The following is a 13,799-nucleotide window of genomic DNA, read 5'->3' on the forward strand; positions in this document are numbered from 1 at the left end:
GAATAATAATAAGAGGGGATGATAATAAACCCAAAAATAAAAATTAATGACGCTTTAGATTCTTCATTAATTTAGATAATTGCAAACATAAATGTCAATTAGAAAAGAGTTATTTTTAGAATTTAAATGATTTTTTTATAATTAGAACTCATGAATATGTAATTATTTAAAAAAATAATAATAATATTAATTTAATCACTTGAAATGCCATAATACCAATAAAGTCTTTAAAGATCTCTTCGTTAATCACTTTTTTAGAAAAGATATCATTTTACCTTTATTAAAAATAACAAGGCCCAGTTATAATTTTTGTTTGAAAAATCACAATTTTTATTCTGTAAATCATAAGAATTGAACAATAAATCACAACTTGTCTAGTGTAAATTTTGTTATAAAAAACAAGACCTAATTATAATTTTTAATTAAAAAATTTTAACTTTTATTCTATGAATAGCAAAATTTTAACAAAAAAATATAATTTATTATGTGTAATTTTTATTATTAAAAAATAAGTTCTCAAAATAATAAATTTTATTCATAATTTTTATTTAAAAAATTACATCTTTTTTTAAAGAATTAAAAAATTAAATAAAAAGTTATAATTTATTAATAAAAATAAAATAATATTTTTAAAAAAAATATTAATAAAGAAGTTCCTAAGAACTTCATTGGTATTATAGTTTTTTAAAAGATTAAATTATCATTTATATAATTCAAAGAGATTTTATTATTATTTATTCTCATTTAAATTAATGTTTACTATTTATTTTAAAAAAATTGATCAAGAATCTGATTAAGTGATTATCATTAATTTTTTTAAAAAACTTAACACTTATTTCATGGAAGAATAATATCATTAACTCCTTCATTGGTTAATTATCCTTATCTTTTTCATTAAATAGCGTTCAACGCGGCTGTGCGTGATGGATAAAACTAAAAAGCACATGTAAAACCCATTTCTCAAAGGTTTTTTCCAATTTTTATTTTTATTTTTTTTTGTTAGAAAATATTCTTCTAATTCTATTTATAAGATGAAAAAAAATTTAATTATATTTATAAAATATTTTTCAATTTTTAATGACATTTTTTACATTTTTTTATTAAATGCCTTGAATAAAAATATTAGTAATAAGATTTAAAACTATTTATTAAGGATAAAGTTAAAAATTTATTAAATTTTAAGATAAAATTAATAAAATTTAATATTTTTTAATTTTAATTAAATATATTAAAAGTAATTTATAAATAGGATCGTAGGAGTATCATAAGTACATGTTTAACAAGAAAAAGAAAAGAAAGAAGAATGAGAGAAAAGTATTAAAGTACCCACATTTTTCATGTATATTATGAAGTCTTGTAAATAATGGCTCATGTGATTTGTATAATGGAGTAGAATTAAAGGGGAAAAAAAAAGTGGCATTTTAAAACGTCATATGCGTGGGTGTCGATAAAAAATAATAATGAAAAGAAATAATTTTCAATACGTTTTTGGAATTACAATATTATGAGATTGATTTTGAGATTGATTTGAGATCTCAATTTTATTTAAGAATAATATACTTCATTCCGTCAATCCAATTTGATTTTATCTAAATTATGTCAACTTAAATTTTGGTTAATCAAATATCAAATTATTTTCAACCAATAAACAGAAAATAAACTTAAACATTCAAATGAATCTTGGTAGTGCCATTTACTCAAATGGACACACAACTATATATTTTTTATTTGGAGGTTGAGATAGAAATATGAGCCAATCCAACTCTTGACAAGCTTAAGTTTAAAAGTCGAGCCTATAAATTCAATTGCCCAAGAATAATTCAATTTGCAAAGCCATTCTTGAACTTACAGGCACTTGGCCTTGCAAGCATCAAGTTCTTTTATTTGTTTTGAAAGTTTTTTTTTAAATAAATGCATGAAAATAAAAAAAATAAATTTTAAATATTAGGATATTAAAGTACTAAATTATTGTCCAAACTTCCAAAACCAAACCAAATCATTGTCATACTTATTCAAAGCTAAATAAATCAAATTGTAGATAACCCAACCAAAAACAAGCAACTGTGAATGAAGTATTAGATTATGTAAGGTTTTTTTTTTCAATTTTGTATTCCTTTTTCCTTATTTGGATCCCCCTCCCCCTCATTTTTATTTATTAAATATTAATATTTAATAAAAAATTTAAATAGATTTAAATAAACTGACTCTTGCGGCTTGCGGCTAAAAGATCAATCCATTAATTTTTAAGTCCATTAAGATTGGCCTGTTGAAAACTGATTGAAGATTGAGTCCTCCTAACTTTAAGCCCTTGAATTATGTTTTCCTGGTTTTAGAGGTAATTTTACTTGAAACATAATAGAGTACTAAATTAGTAAATCTTTTCTAATATTTGTGAACGGCTTTTTTGTTTTGGATGTGCCGTTTAGAGAGCCTTCAGAGTTCAGGCCATAGCTGCAGGAGAACGACTTTTGGCCCAAAAAAAAACAGAAAGAAAAAAACGAGGACGACTGAGATTAAATTGAATGGAGCAAAACGCTGTCGTTGCAGGGTTTTATTTGGACTGGTAAGTCGCCCTTCATTTGTGACCCTAAAGCCCACAGGACATGAAGAGCATGGATTGCAATAAGAGACGATGAGGGAAATTAAATCAAAGGTATTTTCCAACATATTGAATATCAATCTAGTACAGTAATTGAGCTCATAAAAATTTATAAAGGCCTTTTTTTTTATTGGAATAAAAAATTACCTGAAGTTAATATTTATTTTGATTCGATGGAAGCATTATCTCTTATTAGCTACAACTACTCTGAAAATTATCTATTATCTTATACCATTAAAAACATCAGAGAACTTACTATGCGAGATTGGATCACTTTTGATCACGTTTATAGATAAATAAATAGATGCACTGATCCCTTAACTCATCAAATATCTCATGACAATTTTCTAACTATGATCTATGATGTTCCCCTACATAATTGTAAAAGTCTTTTAACCTTACACATGACTAGATCTTAATCTTTTTGTATAGATTTGCCATGACCATGTATTTAAAAAAAGTGCCAATAATAGTTTATCAAAACAAAAGAAACTAAACACTCCCCCTGCTTTAAGATATAATTTGTTTTTTAAAAAAAAACTTTGCTATGTTTTAGTAATTTGAGGTTGTTGGGTTTACTCAGAAAAGCTTGAATATGATCAAACATTGCTTCACCATAACAATTTGAACTCATTCAAGATAGACTAAAACAGTGTCTCAACTTGCCCAAAAATTTTAAACCTATTTAGGCTAGCCTAAATGTCAAAGGAATTATCATTTCCTTAAATCGGCCATAACATTTTACTAATTTATTGAGGATAACCAAAATTAATGGCTCTAGTTTGTACATAAAAAATTAAGAAATACAATTGATGTGATGATATTTTCCTCACATTTCCAAATTTTCTCTTAATTCATGTTATAATTAATAAAAAATAAAGGAGTAAATATATCCATAAATGTTATATTTAGATTATAAATAAAATTAGTAAAGTACCCTTACATCTTCTACAACAGTATATTTAAATAGGTGCCAATGTTGTAAGAAAATATTTCCTGAGCTAATAACTTATAGCAAGCATCTTCTCCTTATTATTCTATAAGTGACGGGACTATGCAATTATCATCATTAATATTGAATAGGTTAAAAAACATAAAATTTGTGTAAACTTTGTGATAATTACATATGACCTCCTTTGTCTTTAAATGTTTTAAATTAATCCCCTAACCTTTATTTTTATTTTTCAACACCCCTGCAATTAATTAACTATGGAGTAAAATACAGTGACATCCCTTTCATTTTGTTAAAATTACAATGACCTCCTTTCTATTTTTAAAACATAGACTTTAGTCCAATTGTTAACACCGTTAGGAATGTTTCATTTAAGATTCTAAAATACTTAATTTTTATTTATAATTATGTTGAAATTTTAAAATTATTAATTTTCCCTTAAATCTAATTGTCTACCCTCTCTCTTAATTTTAAAAAATTTTAATAATTAAATATATAGATATTTAAATAAATAACTTTAAAATTTTGTGTTAAAATTAATAAAATTTTAAAGAATAAATATAAATTATATCAACCGATCTATCATATCAAATAATTATCTTATTTCTAGCAAAAAAATCCTTACTCCATTGAGTTTTTTAATTCTGTTTTTAATAAATACGTTTACAAAACAAAAAAATAAAAAGAAAAAATATGCATTAATTTTTTGGGTAATATGATTAATTTTTAGACAACAATTATATTTAAAAAAGGGTATTTTGGTCCAACAGGTATAACTTAACAATCAACTAATGTTAGTTAGATAAAAATGAAAACTTAAAATTGTAACATACCAAATTTTTTTTTAAATAATTTAACTCAACCATAGTTGGGTTACAGCCACCCAACACATTCTTATATCAATAATTTTAATATAAAATATTTTATAATTAACTTCAACTTTCACGCTATAACATTTCAGATAAATTTTTACCTCCTACATGCCATTAGGCTAAATCACATTTATCCATCCTTATACTCCCAACAAGTAAACTAAATCATATTTGTCCATCCTTATACTCCCAACAAGTAAAATAAGCAATTTAGCCAATTTTCAACACAAGCCAATTATTTAGCCTTATAATCATGCCATTTTAACCAATCCAAAGTAAACCAAATATTAAAATTACAATCATTCAAATTGTACCAAAAATAGAAATAGTTTGAAAGGCATGATTACATTTATATATTCATATAATTGACAATAAATAAAAAGCCCTAATATTGGCAATATAACACATTATAAATCATAAATTAAATACCCAAAAGAGACAGTGGATCTATACCACTAAGCCTCTGGGACTCCTCCACATGTCACTCGTGGCTCTTCTCTTGAAAATTGTTAACCACATAATGAGACTTAAAAGTCCCAGTAACCAAAGCCAATTTATGATAGTGTATACAAATAGTTAAGTGTGTGCTTACTAAGTGAGAATTAAAAATAATATAATTCCAACAAATATAAGAAATATTACAATACACAAAATAACCATCCTTATATCCCTCCATTAACCTCGAGCCGTAACCCTCACTCGGTGCTAAATTACCTAACCAAAGGTAGATTAGCCCAAGCCCTTACAAGCCACCTATTGAGCTCCAATAAGGACGTACCACGTGGCACATAAATACAACAACAATAGCAAGTCTCCTAACACTTCCCACAATAATCAAATAAATTCATAATAATATTGCACAATTATATAATATTACAAAATTTATAATTTTCTCAATAATCACCCAATTAACATGAAGTAACACAAATCACAAATTAAAAGCATGGTTACCTTGTGGCTTTTTCAATAAATTATTCCTTAAAATTTCTCTCTCACCGCAATCTTCACACCAGTAATACAATCTACAAATAACATATTATTTATAAATATTAGTTTCAATTTTTGAAACTAATAAAATAATTCTAATAATAGAATTAAAAATATAACATAATTCCTAATCTCAATCTTAATACAAATCTATAGTTAATACTATTAAGTAAAATTTTTAATTCCTCTTTTAATTATCAATAAATATTAATAATCTAAAAATCAACTTCTAAACTAATTTCTATTATCAAAATTTTCTTTTATTTCATAAATTCATACCTAAAATACCCAAAATTAAAAATTGAGTCTCTAGCTTAGAATCATAATCCTATAAGCATAATAATTCATTTCTCATCCCAAATAATCATCTAAACCTCAATAAATCAATATATATTTTCAGATCTAGTTTAGAATTTGATCCATAAGCCATAAATTCAAAGATCATCAATAAATTTATACTCTAGAACATTTATTATACTACTGACAACCTCAAAAACTATATGTATTTAATATAAATTCATCCCTCTTCCAGATTTTAAATTTTCTACCACTACAAACTCAGAAACCAAAGAAGAAGGATGATTAAGAAAAATTTTTAGAACACTTACTTAGTCTTGAAAAACTTAAAATCACACCCTAAATATCCTATTAAAAACTCTTACCTTAAAAATTTAGATATTTCGCACCGGTGACTCGCGTTCTCTCTGGCTCAGCTCGCACGAAGGAATGAATGAAGAAACGAAAGAACAGGTGAGTTTTCATAAAAATTCAGTGAGTCCCACACATTTTTTTTATTATTTCTTCTTTTCTCTCTCTCCTTCTTTTTATTATTATTATTATATACATAATGATTATTGTGCGGCGGCCAAAAGCAATTTTGTTCTTCTTCTTCTTCCCCTCCTTTTTTTAATACCTTTTCCCTTTTTTATTATAATAATAATTTAATAATATTTTTTTTATTTTTTAATTATTTTTTTTTTTTTTTTTTAAATTTTTTTTAGAATTATATCCTAAGTTAGATTTAATAATCTCTCTTACTAATTTTTTTACCTCTAAATATTATTTTTTTTAATTTTTATTAACCCAAATTAACTATTAAAATTTAAATTGGGATGTTACAAAAATTATCGGAGGATGTTTATATTTGTAAATATTCATACTAGGAGAAGTTCGTATATGTTTTGAAAATAAAAAGGATGTATCTATAATTAAGGTAAAATAAAGGAGGGGTCAAAGTATTTTATCCCTAACTACGTTATGTTATTAATAGAGTTTGCCTCAAATATTATTAATTAATAAATAACATGTAAGGGGCTCAAAGAAACAAAATAATGGTTAAGAAGGTTAATTTTAAATGTTTAAAGGTATGGAAGGGTCATGTATAACCCTCTCAAAATTTAGATAGGCTTTATACATTTTAGCCTATTAAATATATATATTAGAGTAAAACAAATAATAAAAACTAAAAACATATTGTGGATATAACTAAAGTAGATTAATAAAAAAATATAATTTTTTAAATCAAGTTACCAAATATTTTCTTATAAACCACAATAGAAGTTCTATTTGTGAAGTGATCATGTCAATCAAGAAATAATATTTTTAAACATTTCCCATTTAAACACACAAAAAATACTGTACAATTGGCTGTGGTTGAAAACAAGATGAAGTAGATATAAACTAATATGACATATGTTGAGGCCTTAACTTTTATTAGTAGTCATTATAAAAGTTAATATAATAAGAAATTGCCTTTTTCTCATAGTAAGTGGCAATTTAGAATTAGATCAACATATAGCAATTCAATATATACATATTTTCATTCATGCATTTGGTAAATAAAATATAAAAGAATAAATATACCTATAAATGTTGCGTTTAGATCATAAATAAAATAAGTATATAATCAGAAAAGCATCAATAGAGGCTGCACTGAATTTTAAAATGGATATATACAACAAAATAAAATTTTCTTTTTTAAAGGCACCTATGTTTTAAAATAGATAGAGTATATCTCTTAACTATGTTAAGAAATTTATCCTTATTTAAAGACTTAAGGTACTCACATCTAAATTAGTCAGTACTACTAGTACTAAATATTTGTTACAGAAAAAAATATTTAAAAGAATTTAAATGCGAAGTTAAAGTGAATGAGAGAGATGAAGAGAGAAATAGACTCAACTTTACAAGGGTTCTACACAAATGGAGCTCATTCCTATCTTATTATTTCTTTCTAACTTGAGCCGTATTTATTTTAAATTAAAGTATAGATTCTTTCCCAACAAGTATATGAACTAATAATCAAGTTTCTTAAGGACAAAACCAATGCACTCTCATACACTTGCCTTCAAAATTCCCCATGTTATGATGACATGTTTAGCTTTACCTGTTTGTTTTAGCTTTTTTAATGAGAAAATTATTTTTTAAAAATATATTTTGTGAATTTTTATTATGTTTATTTAAAATTTTTAAAATGATCAAAATATGGGAAAAAAGCAAATACTTACTTCGTTCAAAAATGTAAGACATTTTTAAATGAATTTCACCCCCAATAAAGTAGTTACCTACTTTTAAACTAATCTTATTTTTTTTATATTTACCCCTATTAAACATTCTACAATAAATATAAAATTATTATTAAGGATACTTTAAAAAAAAAGGCAATGATCACATCTCAAAAGACTAAAAATATTTTATATTTTTGAATACTTAACTCCTCAAAATACCTTATATATTTAAATGGAGGGAGTATATGATTATTTTTATAAGTTACCTTAAGTGGCTTTTGAAAACAATTTGATATGATAGATGAGAAAGAATATTTTAAAAATATAAGATTTAAGAATATATCATAAAATTTTAAAACAATTAACTAATAATTTTTGCAAAGCAGAAATCAAGAAAGGAATCATAAAATTTAAAATAACTAATTAAATAATTATTTTTATTATTGTGAATAAATATAAAACAATATCTTATTTTTATAAAATCACTTAAATAATTTTTTTTTCATAGAATTTCTAAACTATCCAAAAGTTAACTATTTTTTAATCTTAAACAAACCTCCTTTTATCACCAATCCATCCAATTACTCCATGATTGTTTGGCGGCTTTTTCAAGATGATATGAACTTCGTTTTTTTTTTTTTAACTTTTTAGAGCTAAACAATGTTAAGTGTGGAGTTCATGGTTAGATTATTGAGTTGTAAAGAAAATACAGTGTCGTGATATGGCTGGAGTTTTGGAATTTGGATAATAAGCATGAGGGTAAGTATGTTATTCTTCCTAATTAGCACATGGATGGTCAAGAATTTTAGTTTCTCTAACTTGTTATTAGTTAAAAATTGAGTGTAAAAATAAAACAAAACGCATTCATGAATTTAAAATAATATTTAGGAAAAAAATTCATGGTTAAAATTTTTTAATTCATAATTATAATTTTTATTTCAATATTTAAAATTTATTTATGAAAACCAGACAATTTTGCTTCACTAACGGCCAACAATTCCTTGATCTTACGTCACATCAAAGAGAACCGATTATTTTGGAATCTAGACCAATCAAGTGCCATGCATGTTTTTGTCATACGTGGCGTCATCTGATTAGTCAATGTGAAGAAAACAACGGGCGCAGCTAGTGCCAGATCGTGCCTCCACGACTGCAACGGAGACGTACGCAAATGAAGATATGGCGCGAAACGAAGATACAGAGTAGTTCGTTACACATGGAAATCGGATTTTGGGACACGGCGATAATGTCGCAAGACCTTTCGGCATCACATTCCCAATAAAACCCTACTTTCTCATTTGAAATTAGTTTTTAAAAAAAAAAAAACTTGTTTTGCGCTGTTGGAATCGAAACTGAGAGTCGAAGAATTCTGGGCAACAAATCATAAACTTCAAGAAGGATCCTCAATCAAAATCGGTTCCTCAGATAGTTCACTCCATAAGGTCCATTAATTTTTCTTTGTTTTGTGTTCATGAATAAATGGTTTTTACGACTTTCTAATGTTTTTATCTAAGATTTTCAATCCCTTTCCAGTTTCCACGATTTCTTATTATTCATATTTTTGTAGAAATGTGGGATAAAGGAACTGCTGATTGAACGGTGCCTCTTCCGGCGACTGGAATTTCAGCATCCTGACGTAATCAGTAAGTTATTCCGATAATATGGTCATATTCTTTTCATTGTTCTTGTTTGCTCCGTACGCAAGGAAAATATTCCATGATCGATGAATGAATATGATATCTCGGGTTGGAATAAAGAAATTAGACATTCCCTTAGGGGCATCAACAATGGGAGAAAGTAAATTAAACGAGGATAACAATGATATCGTCAATATGATGGCATTTTTCGTTCTTGCATTCAATTGAACTCTGAAATCTGCATAAAGTGATGAATTTTTAAGGTCATTATTGCTTATGTGTACTGTACTTTAACGCCCGACGATGGGTAGCTCGTAGCTGAGTGGGTCTACCTGAGAAATACTTCCAAATATTAGACTGATCTATATAAGGCAGAGCTTATTCTAAGAAATCAGGCACTAATGCAGGGTTTTATTGCAGGGAAAGGAAATAGCAAGCGTTTAGAAATGTATGCGGACACATTTAATCAGAGAAAAAATGATAAGCATGTAAAACATGTCCAGAATCTCCTTCTTCTGGGAGTGGAAGCAGCAAACATTCCCACTCAAAACCTGAGGTAATTGATGGAATTAGAAGCAGTACAGGTTCAGAAGGACAAATAGATGTTATCGCTAGCGGTGAAAGAGCTTTGGAAGGTCATGAAAGCAATTGCCCTGAGACACATGCCAATGACACTGGAGGTATATGGGAGCCAGTCAGAAGGTCAGGTTCTTCCTCTTCATCAGAATCATCATTAAACGATGTCTTTGAAGTAGAGACGGTTGATTTTGAGTCTAAGACATCTAGACCTGCATCAAAAAATCAACAGAATAATGATATTTCCAGTCATAGCTCTTCCTCATCTGAAGGTGATGACAAAAACTCTCCAGTTCCCACCTCAACATGTGTACCACCACCAGTAAGCCCTCCAGTCCAAGTGATGGACCTGTCGGGAGGATATGATCCTAACAGGATTCCATCTTCAATATTTGCAAGAAATAATACATCTCCAATAGAATGGAGTACTGCTTCTAATGAATCATTGTTTAGCATTCACCTAGGGAACTATAGTTTCTCTCGAGATCATGCCTCTGCGTTCGATGATTTATACAAGTCTGGAGAATTGACAAAGTCTGGTGAGCTTCGTAGCCAACCCTCATTTGTTATACCAGAGGACATAGAATTAGACCATGAGAATGTTGATAAGGAAGACTTGCTAACAAATAACATGTTAGATGAAGCTTTTGAGTCAGAAAACAGGTCGAACGGAGAGAAAAACAAGGCAAAGAGTTCGCAACCAGATACAATTTGTAATTCTCGCAACGTCTCTGGTCGTTCCCATTGTAGTGGAACCAGTACGTGCTCTTTTGCTTTCCCAATGTGAGTCTATTTTTTCTATGTTCCGAACATTATTTGTGCTACTTTCTACATGTCAGAACAATGTTATAAATACTAGTTTACTGAGGCAGAAAACTTTGATGTGTTCTGTACAGAACTATTTATCTACTTCTATATTAATTATGTCTTGCACCTATCCTTGTCCTGTCACGGTTTACATTAGGTTTGCTCGTGAAGCCTCTGTTCACATGAAAACGTGTTAGATAGAATCCCAAAGATTTAATAAGGTCAATGAGAACTATACGTCTTTTACATTGCAGAAAAAAAAAAATTATCCATGGCCATTGGTCTATCATTCGAATAGTAGAAGCAGGTTCTCCTACTATGAATAGCCAAGTTGTTACTATTACTACTAAAGGCCAACTTGTTACTAGTTTACTTGCAGCTGAGCATTTTGCGACAGTTAAAACTGCGACCATGAAAGATAGTAATACCATGCTTCTCTTAACCTATGAATGTTTTACTCTCTACTCATGCATCTAATTTAAGAATTAAGACACTTTCTAGTTATTCTATTCTTCTTCTGTTAACTCATGTCCATTTAATTTACTGTGTTTAGTCTAACTACTTTTATTATAAGTGTGTCCTTGTTATCTGTCTTGCTCTTGAGCTTTTTTTTTTTTTTTTTTATTTAGTGTTGCTGTCCGGAAATTCTCAGTAAGTCCTTTTAAATTCAGCTCAAGCTGTAGAAGCAAATCGGTATGACCTGTTTTGAAATTGTTGCAGTTTGATAGAAGCGGACAGATTCAGCGCCCACAAGGCAGACGTTTCCCCACGGCATTCAGAAAAAGAACCCTATGTTCCCCCAAAAGAAGATGCATCTGAACTAGCATCACGCTCTACTGCCAAGCGTTGGAACTGGTTATGGTGCTTCTCTTGGTCCTCTTGTTGGACACGGGGCAAGTGTTGTAGTTGTCGTTGTTAAGGTTATGTATTATGGGATAACCCAAGCCTTATTTGGCATAGCTATTAGCTTACAGGTATGATCAGATATCAATTCGCATATATGAGGATATTTTACGACTCGTCTTAAGATTCAAGAGCTTCTCATTTGTGGATTCTTCTGTTCTATGTCTCTGACGTCTGGAAATCCGTGTTTCCTAGGAGAGCTTCGTTTTTGGGGGTCATGGCAGCTTAGGATCTCTGATCTCGAGTAAATTTGAGGAAATTGTAAATAACTTTTTTTTTATCATCTGTGGCAATTAGCACCCCCATAAGTAAATATTAGTTTTCTGACTTTTTTTTTTTTTTTTGGTGCTGTAAACGAGTAGCCGAGCAAGTAAAATTTTGAACATAATAACCTATGTTGAAAGTGAAATTAAATTACTGATATGCCACTCCAGCAATTTTAAAAATTGCTTGCGTTAAATGTATCTAGAGTTGGGATATCTTGACTAGCAGGATTTCTTGCATATTTCTCCATCATCCTTAAAAACCAACATTGAAACTTCCGAGTGTATCCATAATATGATTCAGATTGTAGGTGCCTTTTGTGAAATAAAAAAAGAAAAGAGTAAAGGGAAAATCATCATCAACAGGCAAAGATCCCAAAGTGATGAACCTCAGAATTCTCTTCAAGAAAGGCAAGGTTACATGTATAACATGTTTAAGATCTAAGAGCCTAACAAAATTTGACACGAGAAAAGAGGCTACCTGATTAAAATAATTTACTCATCAAATGTGTCACACATTACAAATAAGGAGTAGAGGAAGGGTTTACACAATGTGCCGAAGTGGGTGAGCGACATCACCACCACCAGCATGCCTCACAAACTCTGCTGGAGAAAGAAAGTTTCCATGGCATACACACATAATCCTCACTTCCTGCCCTCTACCTATCTGTACAAGATTCCCTCAATTCTCTTTCCATTAGGAACCAGTCCCTTGCGTGAAAACACAAGGCATGTCTTCCATTGAATTTGACCCAATTTCCCTCCCCCTGTTTGGGCCATGATGAGGTTTTCTTGATAGATTCTCCACCTCACTTGGTGTTTTGGTCTCATTCTCATTTGACTTTGTCCCAGAGGAACCCTCAGCGTCCTGATTGCTTCTTTCCTGCAACAATTGATTACCAGCTGAGCTTCTTGCTTCACCACAATTACTTGATCCTGTGACACAGACCAGAGTGGTATGAAGAAACAGAAGGATCTTATGTTGTCTTCAGCGTATTGTCCCCTTTATTACTATCGTTTTTAGTAAAGGATAAGTTATAGAAAGGTAGTGTTAGTCAGGGACTAGAAAGCTAGTGCAAAGCTAGCTTGCATGACATGAGTGTAGAAAATATGAAGCATGGTGGTATGTTAGCACCAATTGCAAGGTATAGGACTAAGCCTCGCATTAGAAATATTGAGATTTTGACATGGGGTTTTTGGACAGTTGGCATTCCCGTCCTATTATGTGGTTCTCCCAATAGTTCCTATCTTGTAATAGTAAACTACCAAGTTCAAATAACTAAAAGAGGGTGTGAAAATAAATTGTCCAAGGTGAAACCTTACTCTAGACTCCATTCTTTCCTTCCTCTTCCCCCCGCCCCTCTTTCCCGTTACCCCAAACTTGATATTAAGCTTCGCTTAAGTCTCCATTCTAACATTCATCTCCACCAAAGAAAAGAAAAAGAAATACAAAGCAAAGGCACCGAATCCAATAAATTGGGCTTTCAACATGTAAGTGAAGCATTAGGAATGCGGGCTTCAACATATTACATCCTTCATAATCACCACATCTAATTTTTAAAGCACATAATCTCAGAAAATAGATTCCAAAACATAGATTTTAGGACTTGACTTTTCCCATAGTAGTTTGAGTAATCTATCTACTTTTTAAACATATCAGACATAGATCAGTTTCTTCTCAACAATAACCTGAAGG

General features: G+C 29.3%; 1 protein-coding gene and 1 pseudogene across 1 annotated transcript; one reads left to right on the forward strand and one right to left on the reverse strand.

Moving 5' to 3' along the window:
- Window positions 1–9,088: 9,088 nt before the first annotated feature.
- Window positions 9,089–11,856, forward strand: LOC129300621 (uncharacterized). Its single transcript, XM_054939192.1, has 4 exons — window positions 9,089–9,181; window positions 9,485–9,560; window positions 10,040–10,913; window positions 11,658–11,856. The coding sequence occupies exons 1-4, from the start codon at window positions 9,089–9,091 to the stop codon at window positions 11,854–11,856; spliced, it is 1,242 nt and encodes a 413-aa protein (XP_054795167.1).
- Window positions 11,857–12,592: 736 nt separating this feature from the next.
- LOC129300622 (ninja-family protein AFP3-like) lies at window positions 12,593–13,091 on the reverse strand (annotated as a pseudogene).
- Between the last annotated feature and the right edge of the window lie 708 nt (window positions 13,092–13,799).

Source organism: Prosopis cineraria, unplaced genomic scaffold (assembly GCF_029017545.1).
Source record: "Prosopis cineraria cultivar Desert tree isolate PC_DT_omini unplaced genomic scaffold, ASM2901754v1 PC1679, whole genome shotgun sequence".
Taxonomy (NCBI): domain Eukaryota; kingdom Viridiplantae; phylum Streptophyta; class Magnoliopsida; order Fabales; family Fabaceae; genus Prosopis; species Prosopis cineraria.

Excerpts from the sequence above, each read along its gene's own strand:
- LOC129300621 (XM_054939192.1), top strand. The coding sequence starts at position 9,089 with ATGAAGATATGGCGCGAAACGAAGATACAGAGTAGTTCGTTACACATG. Across the intron at positions 9,182-9,484 it reads TAATGTCGCAAGACCTTTCG|AAATGTGGGATAAAGGAACT; the intron begins GCATCACATTCC and ends ATATTTTTGTAG. Across the intron at positions 9,561-10,039 it reads TCAGCATCCTGACGTAATCA|CATGTAAAACATGTCCAGAA; the intron begins GTAAGTTATTCC and ends AAAAATGATAAG.